The sequence below is a fragment of the Oncorhynchus kisutch genome, linkage group LG8 (genome assembly GCF_002021735.2).
Source record: "Oncorhynchus kisutch isolate 150728-3 linkage group LG8, Okis_V2, whole genome shotgun sequence".
NCBI lineage: Eukaryota > Metazoa > Chordata > Actinopteri > Salmoniformes > Salmonidae > Oncorhynchus > Oncorhynchus kisutch.
The window spans coordinates 35,669,411-35,692,767 of NC_034181.2; the positions used below are offsets into that span (position 1 = coordinate 35,669,411).

Below are 23,357 nucleotides of genomic sequence, written 5' to 3' on the forward strand. Positions count from 1 at the left end.
AAGTAATATTTACTCAACTTTGCTTACTTGATTAAACAATGATGGCCATCCAGGGAGGGTGTTGGAACATCCACCTGCACCCAGCTTGACAGCAGGCATGCTTGAAAAGAAAGCCTGCTTGGTTTAATTGTCACATATGCTGTGCGGGATAGTATGGCCAGCAGGTTGGGTTACAGATCATAGGAATCGCAGGGGAGAACAGCACCACTAATGTCACTCAGCTGAGGGATATTACTGAGATCTGCCCCTCCCTGTCCCGTCTCCAGCAGTATAGAATTTCAACTATGCCTACTACATCTCTGAGAACCGTAGTCTGGCCGAGCCCTTTGGAAAGCCATTACTCTGCAAATTGGTTTATTTTCAGGCTCTTGCAATTATGATTTACTCTTGCGATTTATTGCACAATTATTCCTTGTAGACAAAAAGTAAAAATGTCCTGTATTCAACAAATAGAATATTTCTTAACTTCTTGGTATGCCCTAAAAGTTACAAAAAAAGACTGCCTCATTTGTCCTATAACGCTGTTTTATAACCTCTGCTGTCATAGATAAAGACCCAAATATTTTCCCTACCTTGGTCATCTGGACAGCAAGGAAAGTTGTCCATGCACCTGGGTGAGACACGTGAACTAATACACATGGATTGTGTATTAAATCTTTATTAGTGACAGTAGGAACTTTGGGCAGAGAACAACCCCAGTTGAACCCTAACCAGCCTATGACTGCCATCTGGTAAAGCTGATGACAGTCAGGAAATCTGACACTGAGATGAAGAGAGATGAAGTCAAATGAGCATGTAGTTGAAGTGAGTTCTTCCATTGATATGTTGTCCTTTCTCCCTGTGTGTCCAGATTGAGGTGTAAATGTTTGGGCATCAGAGAGCCCAGTATGAAGAAGACAGGCAGGCCGGTGGTGAGTAAGGCTCAGAGTGGAGAGAGGGGGAAGACTGAAGCCGCTGCTACAGGAATCACAGGCAAGACTGCAGCCAAGACCACCACAACGGCACCTCTGTCAAAGGTACACTTCTATCCCTATACACATCTTGTCACTAAGCCAAGTAGACTTCTATCAAATTCAAAATTATATACAATGGCCTACTTTGCCAACACCCATTTGTACATGTTTATCATGGTACCGAACAATCCTATGTTATTATTCTGCCTGCTGACTGGATTAGTGGGCATTAAAGTAATTGTTTTCATGTGATTGTTTTTCCATGTGATTTGTTCTCCAGGTTAAAAGCAATGATGATCTGCTAGCAGTAATGACAGGGGGCACTCCAGCTATGACCAGCACTGTGACCAAGAACAAGAGGACTGCCTCCACAGGGACCAGCAGTGGTAACCCAGACAGTAAACCAAAGACTAGCTCAGGTAAATCTGTTTATATCTTTATGTTAGCTGACTAGCCTCTAATGACCTATGCTATTTTCATCGTACTTATTATTACTCTGCATTTCATGCTTGCTGGGATCTGTCTCTCTTTACACGGTTCTTCAGCCAAACGTGTGACGTCCTCTACCTCCAAGGAGCCCAACTCGTCAAGGGACCGTCTGCGAACATCCAGAACATCGGCTAGTAAGAAGCAGTCATTGTCAGGGACGGGGCAGGAGGATGTGGCCCAGGGAAAGCGCTCTCGCACCCAGCAGCTGGCAGAGTCAGAGGGCCGCATGAACAAGTCTAAATCAGACAGCCAGATCAGTGTCAAGTTGGCCCTGGAGACCAAGGTGAAAGACCTGCTGGGTTTGGCCAAGAGCAAAGACTTGGAGATCCTGCACCTGCGCAGTGAGCTGAGGGACATGAGGGCCCAGCTGGGCCTGGGAGGGGAGGAGGCTCCCACAGAGGAGGGAGGAGGAGGAGGAGGGGAGGAGGAGAAGCCCCAGGAGAGGGAGGTGTCAGCCATCACAGCAGCGGATGTGGAGTCCACACTACTTCTCCTGCAGGAGCAGAACCATGCCATTCGTGAGGAGCTGAACCTGTTGAAGAGTGAGAACCGCATGCTGAAGGACCGGCTCAACGCGCTGGGCTTCTCCCTGGAGCAGAGGCTGGATGGCTCTGACAAGTTCTTCAGCTACCCCTCCCTGAGCCCAGACCTGGCAGTCAGCAGCGGGCACAGTGATGGCGGGGGCACTGGTACCCTCACCTCCTCTGTGGAAGGCTCTGCCCCTGGCTCCTTGGAGGACCTGCTGACGGCCCAGCAGCACAGTGGTTCAGTGGACAACCTGGACAGTGAGTCCAGCGAGGTCTACCAGGGCGTTACCTCCAGCGACGATGCCCTGGACGCCCCCTCCGGAGCCTCGTCCTCCTCCGAGTCGGAGAGCGTGCCCAGGCGAGAGCGCTCACACCGGGGCAGCAGCGGCAACGCAAGCGAGGTGTCTGTTGCCTGCCTGACGGAGCGCATTCACCAGATGGAGGAGAACCAGCACAGCACGGCCGAGGAGCTGCAGGCCACACTACATGAGCTTGCTGACCTGCAGCAGATCACCCAGGAGCTGAACGGAGAGAACGAGAGGCTAGGGGAAGAGAAGGTAATCCTCATGGACTCCCTGTGCCAGCAGAGCGACAAGTTGGAGCACTACGGCCGGCAGATTGAGTACTTCCGCTCTCTGCTGGACGATCACCACGTGTCCTACGTCCTGGAGGAGGACATCAAGAGCGGCCGCTACATGGAGCTGGAGCAGCGCTACGTGGACCTGGCCGACAACGCCCGTTTCGAGAGGGAGCAGCTGCTGGGAGTGCAGCAGCACCTCAGCAACACGCTGAAGATGGCGGAGCAGGACAACGCTGAGGCCCAGGAGGTAATTGGGGCTCTGAAGGAGAGGAACCACCACATGGAGCACATCATGGAGTCTGAGAGGCAGGACCGGGGGGCCATGGTGGCAGCGCTGGAGGAGTACAAGGCAGCGGTAAGCTGTGAGCAGGTAGAGCTGAGCCGCTGCAGGGCCCAGCTGGACCAGGAGAGGCAGAAGGTGGCTGAGCTCTACTCCATCCACAACTCTGGAGACAAAAGTGACATCTGTCAGCTGCTGGAGGGGGTTCGGCTGGACAAGGAGGCGGCGGAGGCCAGGGCTGCCAAACTGCAGGAGGAGCTGAGCCACGCCCGCACTGATGTCACCAGACTGCAGGACACCCTCAGTAAGGTGAGTCCACCACGCACACACCATCCTACAGAGGTAGTACATTTGATCCCTGATCCCACCCTTTTGATAGTTTGCATAGGTTCACCATCAAAGTTGCGAGACTGCTTCTGTCTCCTGTATTCAACTTGTGGAAAAGTTCACGAAAGTCCACTTTCCTCCATACCACCTTAAAAGATTTTCATAGAAATGCATGTGTCTGCTTTATATGTACCCTCACCACTGAAAAGAAGAATGAGCATTCATTTGGGCCATTTAGTTTATGAATGCGATAGTGATTGATTCCCCTGGTGGTGTGTGCAGCTGGATCGGGAGTACCGGGACATCCAGGAGCAGGAGCAGAAGCAAATGGCAGAGCAGAAGCGTGGGCTGGAGAAGCAGCGCGGGGAGCTGCAGGAGAAGGAGACTGAGATCGGGGACATGAAGGAGACCATCTTTGAGCTGGAGGACGAGGTGGAGCAGCACCGAGCTGTAAAACTCCACGACAACCTCATCATCACAGACCTAGAGAGTGAGTGGGCTGTGGCCAAGGGGGAAAACATGTCACAGCATCATAGATCGATGCCAGGATCAAGTTCAGGATTTTTAGGGCACTTTTTGAGGCACTGTGCTTTTACCGGTAATTCCAACATTGTCCACTAATGATGCTGCAGGCAGGAATCGTATGAAATGTTTTGTAATTAACATAAGCTGTCTGCAATCAATCCATCCATGTCTGGTTGTGCGTGTGTGTTTGACGGGGAGATCTTAATCGCACAAAACCTATTATTTGGGGGAATACTATTTGTCGATCAGTGATTCTACAGCTCACTAACTAAATTGGGAAGTTTCACGCTAAAGTTGACATTTATACTTGACGAGAGAATGTGCTCACCTCCCCGCAAACTTTACGCTTCGATCACACCGACAGCGTCATTGCATTTTGGTACACCAGAATGACATGAATTTCCATTGAAATTGATGCGTTTGCCTTGCAGCATTGCATTGCCGAGGCAGTGCGTTCGGTGTGTTGTGGTGCGTTGGATTTATCGACCGCATGTGTCAAACTGTATGCGTAGACGGCTTGACAGAAATGGGAGCAGAAGGTGAATGTTTAACTTTTGTTGCATACATATCTAGATGATGCTGCGTACTGTTTTGCGCAGTAATGCTGTCTGTGTGTTCGAAGCATTAGACCATGCGTACGCACATCTACTGGTCGAAATATTGTATTGCAAGCTGGCAAGTAAGTATTTTATGCAACAACAAAAAAACTAAAAACAGGAAAACATATTAACAAGAATGCAGTTGTTAGAGTGAAAATATGTTTTTATTTTTAGAGTCTAAAATAATTAGACAACGGGAATCTTTTTCCAATTTATTTTCATAACCGTTTTAGAATAAATTCATTTTCTGGACATGATTGGTTCATATTCCCAAAGTAGTCATACAACAAATGACCGTGCTCATCTCTCATGGGCCTAATAAATAGATAGACTATATGTATTTCAGGTTTTTTCCATCCCATATGCAGCGCGGTTTATAATATAGACCTACAGTTGAATTTAGGTGAACAGTTGATATTTTACATTGCAGAAGGCCTATGTATGCTACCTTAAGTACTGTATTTAATTTTTTTTTTTATGTTTTAGAATTAGAAAAGTCGATGCACAAACATTGTTGAATTCTGAAAATATAGTTTACCAAGCTACCATTACTTCACACTTGAGGAAGTTAAGCTAAAGTAAAGCTACCCTTTAAAAAATATAGTTTACTTAACTAAAGTTACTTAAAACAATTAGTTCACGACATCAAAACTACTTTGTGAAAAATTATCATATGTAAATCTGAAATGTCATAGATGACAAATTGCAAGGTGAGATCACTCTGTAGTCAAGTGTTAACAGAATGTGTCATTTTATTATATTAATCACAAAAACAAGGTTTCAGGTGAGTTAGGCAGGTCTGATGCTGAAAAAGAAAGAAAATGATTGCCCATTTTACCCATATTTTATTTTTGTAAAAAGAGTAGTGTGTAGTTCCAGTAGTTAGCTCCACCACTACATGGCAAAAACATTATTAACTTCTGTTAACACTACCTGATTGAAATTTAGTTCCACTACCACCAAGCTACTGCAAAATGTGGTGAAATTACTAGTTGAACTTCATGTAGTTTATTACTCTCCAACACTGACAATAATCTATTGATAAACTAAATATTGAACAACAACGTGTATTTTGCATAGAAATGTGGGCTGTAGCATTTAGCCTAATTGTTTTGAATATGCAACCAATCTTGCAGTATTTGCAGACAGGCACTCACTATATAGGCAGCATAGCATGCATGTTTAGTTTGAAAATGTCACTGCACAATATTCAAACATTCTGCCCACACCTCTACAGAAATATGATCTAAATTGCCATTTCTCTTTCTTATAAAAACTACGTTGACCTAATTCCAATAGTTTTCAAATTATACAGCAAATAAAGGGTTTTATTGTCACCATAAAAGGTGAATGGAGGCCGTTTTCCAGGTGGAGTTTTAATGCTCATTCACGGGCGCACAGTTTCTTTTACGACAGTTCTGATTCGTAACGGGAAACATTCGAATACTATGGTGTGCTGCAAGTTTTTCAGACATTTTGCTTTTCAGACATTTTGTGTGAAATGTCTGCAACGGTTACGAATGAAGCCCCTGGTTCTACACATAAGACATAACACTGGAAACCCACTGTGCATTTTCCACCTTTGGCCAGTGCCACATGGTGGCTGTGTAGAGCTGTGTCAGGCTTCTTGCAGCCAGAGGAAAGTGTGAACAGTACAGTAGGAGTGTGCCGAGTACTTGGACAAAACAAGTATTGATATGGAGAAATTTCCGAATACGATTATGACAAGTCTATCTTTTTTTAATGATCTGTGATCTGTAAAAGTTATTTTCAGCTGCCAGCACGCATCTCTCTTTCACTCAAACAGTGTGAAGCACTGTGTGCGCCAAACAACTATTGACTAGTATTTCTGTCTGTAAAGAAACTTGCTTAGTTTCGGTTGAGCCTCCTAGAACGATTGGATTAGAACAAGCTGCTCTCCGTCTGCTGTCATTTCATTTGACATTTTAGTCATTTAGCAGACACTCTTATTCAGAGCCACGTACAGTAGTGAGTGCATACATTTTTGTACTGGTCCCCCTTGGGAACCAAAAACCCACAACCCTGGCTTTGCGGGACCACATTTCCCCAGGCAGACACGCGCAGATGTTTTCACAGAATGTATTTTGTGATCCAAGCCCATGGTTCTTTCAATTATTATTTATTCTTTCCCAGGCATGTTTACCGATCATAAATAAATTAAAGTACAAATGGAGATGAGTTTATTTTGATTGTACAAATGTTGTGGCATAAGTGTTGGGGGAGAGGTTTTGCTCCTCTCAAAAGGGAAACAATATATGGGGCAAGTGAATTAGCCTACCTTCATCTAAATCTGTGTCTGGAATAAATACAGGCAGTAGTAGCCAGCCATGCATTAGCCTATTTAGTTGATAATAGAAAAGGACTAAGTAATGAACTTTGTTGATTTGTGTGTTCATAAGTCACTCAGCATTCATACCCCTTGATTTATTCCACATTTTGTTGCATTACAGCCTGAATTCAAAATGGATTCAATAAATGTTTCTCACCCATCTACACACAATACCCCATAATGACAAAGTATAAACATGATTTTTAAATTTTATTTATTATTTTAGCACATTTATTGAAAATGAAATATATCTAAATTACATAAGAGTCAATAAATCACCTTTGGCAGCGATTACAGCTGCGAGTCTTTCTGGGTAAGTCTCTTAAGAGGTTTGCACACCTGGATTGTACAATATTTGCACATTATTCTTTAAAAAATTAATCAAGCTCTGTCAAGTTGGTTGATGACCATTTCTAGAAAGCCATTTTGAAGTATTGCCATGAATTTGTCTCCTAGTGTCTGTTGGGAAGCAGACTGAACCAGGTTTTCCTCTAGGAGTTTGCCTGGGTTTAGCGCTATTCCGTTTCTTTTTATTCTAAAAAACTCCCAAGTCTTTGCCCAATGGCAAGCATACCCATAACATGATGCAGCCACCACCATGCCTGAAAATATGAAGAATGGTACTCAGTGATGTGTTGTGTTGGATTTGCCCCAAACATAACACTTTAAATTCAGGACATGAAGGTCATGTCTTTGCCATTTTTTTTGCAGTTTTACTTTAGTGGCTTATTGCAAACAGGATGCATGTTTTTAAATATTTTTATTCTGTATTTTTATTATGTTCCTTCTTTTCACTCTGTCATTTAGGTTAGTATTGTGGAGTAACTACAATGTTGTTGATCCATCCTCAGTTTTCTTCTATCACAGCCGTTCAACTATGTAACTGTTTTTAAGTCACCATTGTCCTCAGGGTGAAACCCTTGAGCGGTTTCCTTCCTCTTCGGCAACTGAGTTAGGATGGATGCCTGTATCTCTTTTAGTGACTGGGTGTATTGATACACCACCCAAAGTGTAAATAATAACTTCACCATGATCAAATGGATATTCAATGTCTGCTTTTTTTTTTTTTTACCATCTACCAATAGGTACCCTTCTTTGCGAGGCATTGGAAAACCTCCCTGATCTTTGTGGTTGACTCTGTGTTTGAAATCCACTGTTCGATTGAGGGACCTTACAATTATCTGTATGTGTGGGTTACAGAGATGAGGTAGTCATTCAAAATTCATTTTAAACACTATTTCACACAGAGTTCATGCAAATTATTATGTGCCTTGTTAAGCGCATTTTTACTCTTGAATTTATTTAGGCTTGTGAATACTTTCTGAAGACACTGTATGAACTTGTTATTTAACAGAAAATAACATGTTAACTCTGATACGCTTGGTAGATAAAGTCAATCATGTTTTGCCTTTTAGACTCCTTGACCTCTAGCTATATTGCTATTGGCTTCAATGGGATTCAAGTTTACTTCATAGACTGAATTACACAATAATTAACCCTAACCTCTAGTTTCATAAGTTGGTGCTGCTAAGGTCAGTGTCTCTATCAGCTCTTGAATTGTTTGAAAGCAGATTTTCTTCCTGCGCTGTGTGTGAATATATCCTGTGGCCCGTTCACATGAACTCAGCCATGTCTGCTTCCTCCCTCAGACTCTGTTAAAAAACTGCAGGACCAGAAGCGTGACATGGAGCGGGAGATTAAGATTCTGCACCGGAGGCTGAGGGTGAGTGGGCCAGTGGACAGGGCCATGTGAGGACCAGAGGTCACTGGCATGGTCAAGCACAGCAGCACTATGGTTTGGTTTGGTCCAAACCATAGTTACAACTGGAATCCACTCGAAAGCAATATGATGATATTATCTTTCACAAATTTTCTTATTAGCTTTATCATTCCCGGCTCAGTGATTGAAATGATGTTGCTCTGTGTGTATGTGCGCGCGCGCGTGTTTGTCTGTTCAGGAAGAATCGGCAGAGTGGCGTCAGTTCCAGGCTGATCTGCAGACGGCCGTGGTCATCGCTAATGACATCAAGTCGGAAGCACAGGAGGAGATTGGGGATATGCGGCACCGTCTCCGCGAGGCCCAGGAGAAGAACGAGAAGCTTGGCAAGGAGCTGGACGAAGTCAAGAACCGCAAGTAAGAGACACTGAGAAACACGCTGTGCTTGATTCCAAGTGTCATGTGGCCAGCTGTCTTGTGATCATATCGGGGAGATGTACAGTACTAGTCAAAAGTTTGGACACACCTCCTCATTCTATGTTTTTTCTTTATTCTTGCTATTTTCCACATTGTAGAATAATAGTGAAGACATCAAAACTATAAAATAACATGTATGGAATCATTCCCTCAACCAGCTTCATGAGGTAGTCACCTGGAATGGATTTCAATTAACATGTGTGCTCAATGTGTGTTCAATTAATTTATGGAATTTCTTTCCTTAATGCGTTTGAGCCAATTAGTTGTGTTGTGACAAGGTAGGGGTGGTATGCGGGAAGATAGCCCTATTTGGTAAAAGACCAAGTCCATATTATGGCAAAAACAGCTCAAATAAGCAAAGAGAAGAGACAGTCCATAATTTAAGACATGAAGGTCAGTCTATCTGGAAAATGTCAAAACGTTGAACGTTTCTTCAAGTGCAGTCGCAAAAACCATCAAGCACTATGATGAAACTAGCTCGCATGAGGACCGCCACAGGAAGACCCAGAGTTACCTCTGCTGCAGAGGATAAGTTCATTAGAGTTAACTGCACCTCAGATTGCAGCCCAAATAAATGCTTCACAGAGTGGGTGGCTACTTAGAAGAATCTCAAATCTAAAATATATTTTGATTTGTGTAACACGTTTTTGGTTACTATATGATTCCATATTCGTTATTTCATAGTTTTGATGTCTTCACTATTATTCTACAATGTAGAAAATAGTAAAAATAAAGAAACACTTGAATGAGTAGGTGTGTCCAAACTTTTGACTGGTACTGTATGTGTGCGGGGTTGGGTTAACAGTGATTGCCACATTGATGAAGCTGGATGTGGTGGTCTGTATTTGCATCCACATGAAATGGGTGAGGTGGGACCTGATATGTATTGAGTGTGTTGGTGTTTGTCTCCTTAGGCAGGATGAGGAGAGGGGCAGGGTGTATAACTACATGAATGCAGTGGAGAGGGATCTGGCTGTACTGAGGCAGGGCATGGGCCTGAGCCGTCGCTCCTCTACCTCCTCTGAGCCCTCTCCAACAGTCAAAACCCTCATCAAGAGCTTTGACAATGCCTCCTCACAAGGTACCCCAACCTGCGAGTGTAAGATATGGACCACTTTTTTGTACTTTTATTCTCATTTCACCTGTATATTCCTAGTAATAAGCATAGCAGTAACACTGCTACTAATCCAATGTAGTAGTATTACTGTTCGATGTGACGGATTTCTGTTCACAACAGGCCCAGTCCCCACGACCGCTGCCCCTGCTGCTCCGACAGCACCTGCTGCCACATTACCACGCACTCCCCTAAGCCCCAGCCCCATGAAGACCCCTCCTGCAGCCGCCATCTCACCCATACAGGTATGCCACCTGGAACCCATTCCAGTGTGTTTGTTTGCATGGCAAGCTCTAAGTGTAGGCATCAGGTCAAGCACACAATAAAAACCTGGCTTACACTAGACCAGTCATTCACACATAGCTGCAGTGCATTCGGAAAGTATTCAGACCCCTTCACTTTTTCCACATTTTGTTACGTTACAGCCTTATTCTAAAATGTATTAAATAGTTTTTTCCCTCATCAATCTACACACAATACCCCATAATGACAAAGCGAAAACAGTTTAAAAGAACAAAACAGAAATGTACACAAGTATTCAGACCCTTTGCTATGAGACTCGAAATTGAGCTCAGGTTCATCATGTTTCCATTGATCATCCTTCAGATGTTTCTACAACTTGATTGGAAAGGCATAAACCTGTTTATATAAGGTCCCACAGTTGATAGTGCATGTCAGAGCAAAAACAAAGTCAAAGGAATTGCCTATAGAGCTCTGAGACAGGATTGTGTCGAGGCACAGATCTGCGGAAGGGTACCAAAATATGTCTGCAGCATTGAAGATCCCCAAAAACATTGTGGCCTCCATCATTCTTAAATGGAAGAAGTTTAGAACCACCAAGACTCTTCCTAGAGATTGCCGCCCGGCCAAACTGAACAATCGGGGGAGGAGGGCCTTGTTCTGGGAGTTGACCAAGAACCCGATGGTCACTCTGACAGAGCTCCAGAGTTCCTCTGTGGAGATAGGAGAACCTTCCAGAAGAACAACCATCTCTGCAGCACCCCACCAATCAGGCCTTTATGGTAGAGTGGCCAGACGGAAGCCACTCCTCAGTAAAAGGCACATGACAGCCACCTTGGAGTTGCCAAAAGGCACCTAAAGGACTCTGGCCATGAGAAACAAGATTCTCTTGTCTGATGAAACCAAGATTGCCTGAATGCCAAGTGTCACATCTGGAGGTAACCTGGCACCATCCCTACGGTGAAGCATGGTGGTGACCGCATCAAGCTGTGGGGATGTTTTTCAGCGGCAGGGAGTGGGAGACTAGTCAGGATTGAGGGAAAGATGAATGGAGCAAAGTACAGAGAGATCCTTGATGAAAACCTGCTCAGGACCTCAGACTTGGGGGAAGGTTCACCTTCCAACAGGACAAAAACCCTAAGCAGACACCAAGACAACACATGAGTGGCTTTGGGACAAGTCTCTGAATGTTCTTGAGTGGCCCGGACTTGATCCCGATCGAACATCTCTGGAGAGACCTGAAAATAGCTGTGCAGCGATGCTCCCTATCCAAGTTTGAGAGGATCTGCAGAGAAGAATGGGAGAAACTCCTCAAATACAGGTGTGCCAAGATTGTATCCAAGAAGACTTGAGGCGGTAATCGCTGCTTATGTAAATGTGGTATTTCAGTTGTTTGTCTTTAAGAAATTTGAAAAAATGTATATAAACCTGTTTTTGCTTTGTCATTATGGGGTATTTTGTGTAGATTGATGAGAAAGAAAACAACAAGAATTGAATCCATTTTAGAATAAGGCTGTAACGTAACAAAATGTGGAAAAGGTCAAGGGGTCTGAATACTTTCCGAACTGCCAGAGCAGTATGGCAAGGAATTGTTGTCTGTGCTGACTAGGTCAGGGAGCGGTGCAGTAGTGAAAGAGTTATTGTGACCATCGGGTCAAGAGCTGTCCTATATTCACAGTGTTTATAGACCTCCATTACTCCACAGATATCACTTCCTCCTCTTCCTCTGGCACTTTGTCACAGTTGACAGTCTCCGGGCTTGCCTCATACACAGACCATGAGAGATTGAGTTGTTTGAGACTATGTCCCATAGCTCTAATTCCGTTACCTCACTTTCCCTTAATTTACATTTTGGTAATTTAGCAGATGCTCTTATCCATAGTGACTTAGTGCATCCAAATTATCCATATGACCCAAAGATTCATTCTCATGTTTTAAAACTCTCACATGTTTTTTCAAACATGTCAGCTGTTTGCCTCTAACACATTTTTCATGAACCTGCAATGTAGTGTTGTCACGATAACAGAATCTTGACTTAGATACCGATTCCAAGTTTTGTATCACGATACTCGATACCACGGTGGGGGAAATTAATCGTATTAGCCAATGTCGTAGAGTGGCACTTGATCCAGACAGATCTTTTGAGTTAAATATCATTACATTTGAAATGTTCTATTTAAAAAATGAATTAAAAAATCAAATTATCAAATCAAATCATTAATGAATCAATTATATAATCATACAATCAATTTGATTTAGTTCTTTACCAATCTAACTACATAACAACATAATGGTAATCATTTATTTGAATGTTAAATCTCTAGTCTATTGATAATCTGGGTAAATCAAGATGTAGTCTAGGCCTATTTTACTATACAGGTGAATACATATTCAATAGGACTGTGTGCATGCATGGAGTATTTGATCTTATTTTGGCTGATTTCATGTGGCTACAGATTAAAAACAATCTGTTTCCCTTCCATTTGGGACTTATTTTATTGTACTGATCAACACCATTTGCATAGAAGAAGCAGTATCTTCTTATATAAGTGTGCGCTGTCTCTTTAAGGCCCATGACGTAAGCATTTCACTGTTAGTCTACACTTGTTGTTTACGAAGCATATGACAAATAAAATGTGATTTGATTCACACAAACACTCAGTTCGAGGCTCGAGCAAAGATGATCTTGTCCGAATCCCAAATGGACCCCTAAGCCCTACACCCTATGTACTCGTGGAGATCTGAAAGGATTTGACCGGTGTAAGCAATATGGTAATAGTTCCACCTAGGCTAGGTGGACATTTCACTGTATTGCTTATACCAATCAAATCCTCTCAGATCTCCACGAGTGAATAGGGTGTTCGATTTCGGGGTCCATTTGGGATTGGGTGCGGTAGATTAAGTGAATGAATGAAGTTTTTGGTGACAATCAGCTTTAAAATCAGCAATATTTTTCTTTATGGTGTTGCATATTATCATATTAGTAATAGTGTAGTGAATTGATGTAAGCTTCAGCTGTAAGCCAGTACTGTAAGATAGTAAGGAAAGTTAGCCTACAAAGCTGGAAGGTTTCGGGTGCAAATTATTGTATGGGACAATGTACATTTGAGAAAGATCATTTGAAAAATACAATTTTGCTAAATGTATTTATTGGTTTCTTTTCATTTTGATAAGGGATGAAAATGCAATGATTTGAAGGTTATTTGTTGTAAAAAAAAAAAGTTGTCATTAGATGTGGGGTGAGGTTGCAAGAGAACTTGGAGAAACAATGGGGTCCCCAGAAATTCTGTCCAAAGAAAATGGTGTCCCTGCTGAAAACGTTTGAATACCACTGCAATAGAGTATAAGGACAAATTCAGTCATTCCATGTAATACTGTGGACAGAGGGGCAAATCTGAGCATTGGATATTTTATATACATTATTTAAGCAGAGTATCAGATCTTCTCATATGAAAGGGGCAAAGTTCAGGGAGAGATTGGTTTTTCTTTTTCCTAGACAGGTTTCAAGTCTTCTGTCCTGCTTTTTCTCATCTATCCTCCTCTGCAGTCACAAGATTATTGCCAATTCCTGGCTGCTGGTGCTGCGGTCAGAATGGCCTCCTCGACCTGGGCATTTTTTTCAGAAATTACACATAGTAGGCTACTTCTATAGGAATTGTGAAGACATTTTCAGGAGGTTTTTGGATAAAAAAAGGGGTTTATGTGGTGGGTGTGGCAATGAGCATGGTCGGCTCATCAGAGCGGCTACATTTTAGAGGCCCCCATCTTGTCGGTGTAGAGAAAGTGTTTGCATTTTTGCTCCATTTTCCTGCAATTCTACAATATTTCTCCATGGAGCTGTGAGAAAAATGCTGCAGCTTTAAACCTAATTTCCTGCGATTCTACATATTCAGTCATGGCTCTAAAATAACATTTTGGTTTTAAAGCTATTTTGCTAAAATTCTATGCATTTTGCCATGGCAATGCTGTGTACTCAAAAATAATAACAAATTGAATACACAATTCTCCCTGATTGTCTGGCTTTTATATAATATTTTTCTCAAACATTATATTATTTTTAAATATAGATTCATTATCTTTTCTACATACTTTATATCTGCTTTCTAGACCTTTATTATTTGTAATTTAAAAAATTACAGTATTTGACTTTTTGAAAAATGCTTAGACTGACTGCCCAAGTATTACAATGGCAGAAAATCCCTGATTTTGTATGTATGTGAGCGAGTTTTAATCCAATGATTGTTGGTCTATTTCAGAGACACTCCATAACTGGGTCCATCTCTGCACCCAAACCCCTCTCCTCTCTGAGTGACAAAAGGCCCAGCTACGCAGACATCAGCATGCCAGGTGAGTCCGCAGAAACACCAACACTGACAGCAGAGCTCCATATCTGGATCTCATTCGGTCCCTCATGAATAAAATGAGAGAGGAGTACTCCGTCACAGTCACTCATAAAGGAGGAAAATGGCTGCAGATATAACACAATTTCATATTAGACATCTTAGCTCCTCCTAGTATTAAGTCTGTCTGTGTTGGGCAATACAGTATGTGGATATATTTGTCATTTTTAAGTTTGGTGGTGCTTTGCGCCCAAAGCAGTGGGATGGGTGTCTTTAGCCACTAAGGAGGCGAGCATGGAGTCAGCAGAGCTTCACTTGACTTTGATGTGTGGGTTTAATAAAACACCATAGAAAGTGTGGTGTCCCAGTGACTGGCCTCCCCCATAAATGTTGTCATACATATTCTAGTGAGTTCCAGGGCCTGGAATGTGAACGTGCTATAATGGTCATGCCCTCCGATGTTTAGTTAAATGTCCCTGTTGTTTTTTAACCTCATTCAATGGTACTTGACAGTTCCAGGACCTGGAATGTTACTTGGATCCCTTGAGTATAAGAGGAAGAAAAAAATCCCTCTTGCTTAAACTAACATTTTGAAGGGAATATGAAGTCACTTTATTTCAATGCAATGTTTCTGTTTCCTCACTTTGGTTGTGGGGTTGTCATAATGTTTGTGTGTTTCATCCTGTCACTATCCTCTTCCCTCCACAGCAGAGCATCTTCTCAGGGGCTCCTCTGCCAGCCGCCCTGCCTCTGCTCTCCAGAGGGTGTCCAACATGGACTCATCAAAGGCCATGGCCATCTCAGGTATCACAAATCATGGACATATGAATAGGCCTTGAAATAGATCTATAATTCTTTTAAATGGTTGCCAGTAAAATTAAATGCATTTTGAGAAAGAATTCAACGACATTTATAAAAAATTCAAAATGTAAATAAATAAACATTTGGGAACGTATGTTGTCGCTGGCAGTGAAGACGGGTCACTCACCCTGTATCTCTGTCTGTTTGTGTGGTGGCCAGTGTCCCGCAGGAGCAGTGAGGAGATGAAGAGGGACATCTCTGCACCTGAAGGTGGCTCCTCCTCTCTGATGGCCATGGCCTCTGCTTCCTCCCTGTCCTCCCCCACCGCCTCTGTCACCCCCACCGCACGCAGCCGCCTCCGGTAAAACCCTCATCAGCTCCATGCCTTTGATACGATACATACTAATCCACTAAGTCCTTTTTATGTTTTAAACAATATTTTGACTATACCAAATGGGCTTTGTGGACTAGCTGGTCAATGGAGTCTGAATATGTGTGTTAATTCAAATGATTCTCTGTCCTCTCCAATGTGGTGTGTTCAGAGAGGAGCGGAAGGACCCCCTCTCAGCGCTGGCCCGGGAGTATGGGGGGTCCAAGAGGAACGCACTGCTCAAGTGGTGCCAGAAGAAGACTGAGGGTTACCAGGTATATGTTGTTCAGTCAGAACAGACCAGTCAGGTCATTTCACCTCTCGGGTCGCTCTCTGTTGATGAGGATTTATTTTCTCAATAGTGAGACTCTGGTGGGGGTTTTTATAAGCTCAACTATCTGGAGTGACAATCTAATTCAATAACTTTGTCAGAATGTCCGTTATTCCTTCAGAGGTCTAGTTCAGTTAATTGTTTTTTAAAAGCCCCTCTCCGACACCTACGTCAGCGCATCCTTTATGCTCCCCTCTCAAGTCGTAAACTATTGTAGATGTTGTCATGAGGACTGTTGTCAGTTTATTGTGTTGTCCTTACGTTTCCTCTCCCACTCTAAAGCATGTGACTGGACCAACAGTGCCTGGGAACGGCTTCAAAAGTCATCCACAGAGGGAATAAACATTTGGCTACTTTGAAAACTTTATTTATTGGTTGAATTTGCTTTTTAGGACACGTTTTTAAGACTCACTCTGTCATATTGAAACAGCCTTTTTTTTATGGTCTTGGTCCTAGTGCAGAGAGTGACTGGTCGTCATGGTTCTCCAGGAAGTGCTCCAAATGTTACACATGTCGTGCCAACTGCCTGTCAGAAAAGCTGTGAATTGCCCTGGCTGAGAGGAGGGCAATGAGATTCAATACATTGGGGATTCACACTATAGTGGGATGGAAACAAACCAGCTTTGTTTTTTAGGGGGGGTTCTTCTGTTGTTTGAAATGTTGCTCTTGCTGAGTAAGCAATCCTGCCAGGATTACGATGTGGTGTTACGAGATCCTCCTGTCAAATGAATCTGAGTAGACACATCATACTCCACTCAATCTTTATGACCTCTTCCTTCAGAGAAACTTGGTCATTCTGATAAAACAGTGTTTGTTCGTGAGGAAAACAAGCCAGTTTATTTCTGACAGTATGGCCACAACAACCTCTCCCTCAACCGTCAGTAAAACAAAGGAGTTGATTGTTGACCTCAGGAAGCAGAGGAGGGAACATGGCCCGGTCCACATCAACGGGACTGCAGTCAAGAGAGTAAGCAGTTTGAAGTTCTTCTGAGTCCATATCACAGAGGACATGACGGGGACCAACAACCTCACCACTCTTGTCAAGAGGACGCAACAGCGTCTCTACTTCCCAAGATGGCTGAACGAAATTCGTCATGCCACCCCGGGTCCTCTCCAAATACTATCGCTGCACCATCGAGAGCGTCCTGACCGGTTGCATCACGGCCTGGTACATGAAATGCTACATCCACGACCGCAAGGCCCTCCAGCGGCTGGTGAAGACGGCCCAGCCAGCACATCACTGAGACCGTACTTCCACCCATCCAGGACATGTACTCGAAATTTAACCTGAGAAAGGCCCGCAGCATCATCAAGGACCCCACACACCCCAGCCATGAGCTGTTCACTTGCTTAGCGTCGGGCAGGCGGTATCGGAGCATTAGGTCTGATACCAACAGGCTCAGATACAGTTTCTAACTACAAGCCATCAGACTGCTGAACACTTGAACTGGACTGACCACATGCTTGTACCAGGCGCACCGGTTTGTGTCAAGAAATGCAGCGCTGCTGTGTTTTTCACGCTCAACAGTTTCCCTTGTGTATCAAGAATGATCCACCACCCAAAGGACATCCAGACAATTTGACACAAATGTGGGAAGCATTGGTGTCAACATGGGCCAGCATCCCTGTGGAACGCTTTTGACACCTTGTAGAGTCCATGCCATGATGAATTGAGGCTCTTCTGAGGGCAAAATGTGTGGGGGGGTATACTCGGTGTACATTCTTTGTGTACTTTGGTATACTCAGTGTACATTCATGCTACACACACATCTCAACTGCTGCTACCAGACTCTTATTATGATTGTTAAATGCTGCACAATTTTAACATTTGCCCCCAAATCTCCCCTTGCCAAAACACTTCTAAATAACAGACTATAAATGGTGCCTTCCTGTAATATAATTATGCTAAAATGCTTTCTATTCAACTGAGCCATTTTAAATCAAATCAAATGTATTTATATAGCCCTTTGTACATCAGCGGATATCTCAAAGTGCTGTACAGAAACCCAGCCTAAAACCCCAAACAGCAAGCAATGCGAGTGTAGAAGCACGGTGGCTAGGAAAAACTCCCTAGAAAGGCCAAAACCTAGGAAGAAACCTAGAGAGGAACCAGGCTATGAGGGGTGGCCAGTCCTCTTCTGGCTGTGCCGGGTGGAGATTATAACAGAACATGGTCAAGATGTTCAAATGTTCTTAAATTACCAGCATGGTCAAATAATAATAATCACAGTAGTTGTTGAGGGTGCAGCAAGTCAGCACCTCAGGAGTAAATGTCAGTTGGCTTTTCATAGCCGATCATTAAGAGTATCTCTACCACTCCTGCTGTCTCTAGAGATTTGAAAACAGCAGGTCTGGGACAGGTAGCACGTCCGGTGAACAGGTCAGGATTCCATAGCCGCAGGCAGAACAGTTGAAACTGAAGCAGCAGCACGGCCAGGTGGACTGGGGACAGCAAGGAGTCATCATGCCAGGTAGTCCTGAGGCTTGGTCCTAGGGCTCAGGTCCTCCGAGAGAAAGAAAGAAAGAGAATTAGAGAGAGCATACTTAAATTCACACAGGACACCGGATAAGACAGGAGAAGTACTCCAGATATAACAAACTGACCATAGCCCCCCGACACGTAAACAACTGCAGCATAAATACTGGAGGCTGAGACAGGAGGGGTCAGGAGACACTGTGGCCCCATCCGATGATACCCCCGGACAGGGCCAAACAGGAAGGATACTTTACTTTGTTCGTGTTCTTATCTTTTATTATTTCTTATTGTTGCATTGTGGAGAAGGAACCTGCAAGTAAGCATTTGGTTGGAAAGTGTATACTATGTGTATCCCGTACATACTGTGTATCTCATACATACTGTGTATCCCGTACATACGACTAATAAAACTTGAAACTAGTAGGAAGATGAAACAACAAGTTGGTTTTATTATGTTGTTTTTTAAATTATTATATCCAATTGGTAATTCCAGTCTTGTCCCATCGCTGCAACTCCCTTATGGACTCGGTAGAGGCGACTTGACCCTGTCAAGCTTCTTGACACACTAGTCGCTTAACCTGGAAGCCACCCGCACCAATGTGTCGGCGTGAACACCATCCAACTGTCGACTGTGTCAGCGAGCATGTGCCCGGCCCACCACAGGAGTTGCTAGAGCGCCATGGGACAAGGACATCCCGGCAGGCCAAACCTTCCCCTAAAACGGACGATGCTGGTCCAGTTGTGCGCCGCCTCATGGGTCTCCCGGTCTCGAACCCGGATCTGTAGTGATGCCTCTAGCACTGCGATGCCGTGCCTTAGACCGCTGTTCCACTCAGGAGGCCCAACAAGGTGTTTTTAGGACCGATGTCTGGGACCCAGTATCTATTGGATTATCAATACACTACACTTCTGAACCCTACATGTCTTTACACTGTACCTTTGCAATACAATAAAAAATATTTCCCCTCTTTCTGGCAGAACATTGACATAACAAACTTCAGCAGCAGCTGGAATGACGGCCTTGCGTTCTGCGCTGTGCTCCACACCTACCTGCCTGCTCACATCCCCTACCAGGAGCTCACCAGCCAGGAAAAGGCAAGCCGATTTCCTACTGTAGTGATGATAAGTAACAATGTGTCATAGAATTGTAACCGGGTTTCTATCCAACCATTACATGTGAAATAATTACCTGATCAGAAAAAGTCACGACAGGGCTCATGGAAGCAGGAAGTCGGTACAATTTCATACATTTTCGACAGATGATTGGTTTGTTCGACATGGTGGGATCTTTTTGTGTGAGTATAATTATTTGAGAAACGTCCGTGGAAATGCCAAATATTGACTTAATAACCATCATATTGAAGTGAACTTGGAGTCACGTAATGATATGGGCCTACCACCACGACTGGGAAAAGCATTAAATGCTTATAGGTAGATGAAATAAGTTATATTCATGCTAATTCCCAATAGGGTCAATATCGAGGGTAGGCTATTATTTAGAATTCTGGTGACATGATGATCGGTTCTTGGCTACCAATTATCAAATAAAATGACATTGTGCTCATCCATATCTCATCATATAGTCACCCCCCTGTCCACTTTATCAGCGAAGTCTAGAGAGCATGTGCCAAAACCAGATTATGCAAGTTTACGTGGTTTAAATTGCAATGGAAACCCATATAACTAACGTTTTTTTATTGGGTACATGGGAACTTAACTGCAAACGTCATTTTTATCTGCACTGCATCATCAAGCACAGCCTTTTATCTGCAACAAGTCAGTTTGATGGAAACATCTCTGGTGGGAAAATGCACATTGTTTTTAATGCAGATTTTAGAATATATTTGCATGGAAATCTGTTGCCAATTGGATGGAAACCTAGCTATTGTTTAATCTTTTACAGTTGTCTCAATCTGTCATCAGGGAGCTTTATAGTGTGTGATTGTGTGTTTTTGTCTCCCGATCTTTAGAGGCGTAATTTCACACTAGCCTTCCAGGCTGCAGAGAGTGTGGGGATCAAGTCCACTCTGGTAAGATTCAAGTGAAGGATTTGTAGGATTTTTAATTTATTTATTAGCAAATTATGGTGGAAAATAAGTATTTGGTCAATAACAAAAGTTTATCTCAATACTTTGTTATATACCCTTTGTTGGCAATGACAGAGGTCAAATGTTTGCTGTAAGTCTTCACAAGGTTTTCACACACTGTTGCTGGTATTTTGGCCCATTCCTCCATGCAGATCTCCTCTAGAGCAGTGATGTTTTGGGGCTGTTGCTGGGCAACACAGACTTTCAACTCTCTCCAAAGATTTTTTATGGGGTTGAGATCTAGAGACTGGCTAGGCCACTCCAGGACTTTGAAATGCTTCTTACGAAGCCACTCCTTCGTTGCCCGGGTGGTGTGTTTGGGATCATTGTCATGCTGAAAGACCCAGCCACGTTTCATCTTCAATGCCCTTGCTGATTGATGGAAGGAGGTTTTCACTCAAAATCTCACGATACATGGCCCCATTCATTCTTTCCTTTACACGGATCAGTCGTCCTGGTCCCTTTGCAGAAAAACAGCCCCAAAGCATGATGTTTCCACCCCCATGCTTCACAGTAGGTATGGTGTTATTTGGATGCAACTCAGCATTCTTTGTCCTCCAAACACGACGAGATGAGTTTTTACCAAAAAGTTATATTTTGGTTTCATCTGACCATATGACATTCTCCCAATCTTCTTCTGGATCATCCAAATGCTCTCTAGCAAACTTCAGACGGGCCTGGACATGTACTGGCTTAAGCAGGGGGACACGTCTGGCACTGCAGGATTTGAGTCCCTGGCGGCGTAGTGTGTTACTGATGGTAGGCTTTGTTACTTTCGTCCCAGCTCTCTGCAGGTCATTCACTAGGTCCCCCCGTGTGGTTCTGGGATTTTTGCTCACCGTTCTTGTGATCATTTTGACCCCATGGGGTGAGATCTTGCGTGGAGCCCCAGATCGAGGGAGATTCAGTGGTCTTGTATGTCTTCCATTTCCTAATAATTGCTCCCACAGTTGATTTCTTCAAACCAAGCTGCTTACCTATTGCAGATTCAGTCTTCCCAGCCTGGTGCAGGTCTACAATTTTGTTTCTGGTGTCCTTTGACAGCTCTTTGGTCTTGGCCATAGTGGAGTTTGGAGTGTGACTGTTTGAGGTTGTGGACAGGTGTCTTTTATACTGATAACAAGTTCAAACAGGTGCCATTAATACAGGTAACGAGTGGAGGACAGAGGAGCCTCTTAAAGAAGAAGTTACAGATCTGTGAGAGCCAGAAATCTTGCTTGTTTGTAGGTGACCAAATACTTATTTTCCACCATAATTTGCTAATAAATTCATTACAAATCCTACAATGTGATTTTCTGGATTTTTTTCCAAATTTTGTCTGTCATAGTTGGAAGTGTACCTATGATGAAAATTACAGGCCTCTCTCATCTTTTTAAGTGGGAGAACTTGCACAATTGGTGGCTGACTAAATACTTTTTTGCCCCACTGTGTGTGTATATGTACAGTGCCTTGCGAAAGTATTCGGCCCCCTTGAACTTTGCGACCTTTTGCCACATTTCAGGCTTCAAACATAAAGATATAAAACTATTTTTTTGTGAAGAATCAACAACAAGTGGGACACAATCATGAAGTGGAATGACATTTATTGGATATTTCAAACTTTTTTAACAAATCAAAAACTGAAAAATTGGGCGTGCAAAATTATTCAGCCCCTTTACTTTCAGTGCAGCAAACTCTCTCCAGAAGTTCAGTGAGGATCTCTGAATGATCCAATGTTGACCTAAATGACTAATGATGATAAATACAATCCACCTGTGTGTAATCAAGTCTCCGTATAAATGCACCTGCACTGTGATAGTCTCAGAGGTCCGTTAAAAGTGCAGAGAGCATCATGAAGAACAAGGAACACACCAGGCAGGTCCGAGATACTGTTGTGAAGAAGTTTAAAGCCGGATTTGGATACAAAAACATTTCCCAAGCTTTAAACATCCCAAGGAGCACTGTGCAAGCGATAATATTGAAATGGAAGGAGTATCAGACCACTGCAAATCTACCAAGACCTGGCCATCCCTCTAAACTTTCAGCTCATACAAGGAGAAGACTGATCAGAGATGCAGCCAAGAGGCCCATGATCACTCTGGATGAACTGCAGAGATCTACAGCTGAGGTGGGAGACTCTGTCCATAGGACAACAATCAGTCGTATATTGCACAAATCTGGCCTTTATGGAAGAGTGGCAAGAAGAAAGCCATTTCTTAAAGATATCCATAAAAAGTGTTGTTTAAAGTTTGCCACAAGCCACCTGGGAGACACACCAAACATGTGGAAGAAGGTGCTCTGGTCAGATGAAACTAAAATTGAACTTTTTGGCAACAATGCAAAACATTATGTTTGGCGTAAAAGCAACACAGCCCATCAGCCTGAACACACCATCCCCACTGTCAAACATGGTGGTGGCAGCATCATGGTTTGGGCCTGCTTTTCTTCAGCAGGGACAGGGAAGATGGTTAAAATTGATGGGAAGATGGATGGAGCCAAATAGAGGACCATTCTGGAAGAAAACCTGATGGAGTCTGCAAAAGACCTGAGACTGGGACAGAGATTTGTCTTCCAACAAGACAATGATCCACAACATAAAGCAAAATCTACAATGGAATAGTTCAAAAATAAACATATCCAGGTGTTAGAATGGCCAAGTCAAAGTCCAGACGTGAATCCAATCGAGAATCTGTGGAAAGAACTGAAAACTGCTGTTCACAAATGCTCTCCATCCAACCTCACTGAGCTCGAGCTGTTATGCAAGGAGGAATGGGAAAAAATGTCAGTCTCTCGAT

The 23,357-nt window shown here is 43.3% G+C and overlaps 1 protein-coding gene across 2 annotated transcripts in view; it reads left to right on the plus strand.

The window, feature by feature from the left end:
• LOC109895777 (cytospin-A) overlaps positions 1 to 23,357 on the plus strand; it is a 32,928-nt gene that overhangs the window by 5,857 nt on the left and 3,714 nt on the right. Inside the window, exons 2-15 of one of the 2 annotated variants that reach the window (XM_020489760.2) lie at positions 851 to 1,016; positions 1,234 to 1,372; positions 1,499 to 3,138; positions 3,439 to 3,646; positions 8,280 to 8,353; positions 8,589 to 8,764; positions 9,739 to 9,923; positions 10,062 to 10,183; positions 14,435 to 14,525; positions 15,227 to 15,322; positions 15,539 to 15,680; positions 15,862 to 15,964; positions 19,475 to 19,591; positions 20,467 to 20,526. In XM_020489760.2, coding sequence (XP_020345349.1) covers positions 888 to 1,016; positions 1,234 to 1,372; positions 1,499 to 3,138; positions 3,439 to 3,646; positions 8,280 to 8,353; positions 8,589 to 8,764; positions 9,739 to 9,923; positions 10,062 to 10,183; positions 14,435 to 14,525; positions 15,227 to 15,322; positions 15,539 to 15,680; positions 15,862 to 15,964; positions 19,475 to 19,591; positions 20,467 to 20,526 — 3,282 coding nt within the window. In that variant the 5' untranslated portion in view covers positions 851 to 887. The remainder of the gene's footprint in view (positions 1 to 850; positions 1,017 to 1,233; positions 1,373 to 1,498; positions 3,139 to 3,438; positions 3,647 to 8,279; positions 8,354 to 8,588; positions 8,765 to 9,738; positions 9,924 to 10,061; positions 10,184 to 14,434; positions 14,526 to 15,226; positions 15,323 to 15,538; positions 15,681 to 15,861; positions 15,965 to 19,474; positions 19,592 to 20,466; positions 20,527 to 23,357) is intronic. The other variant, XM_020489761.2, reaches the window with a different exon arrangement.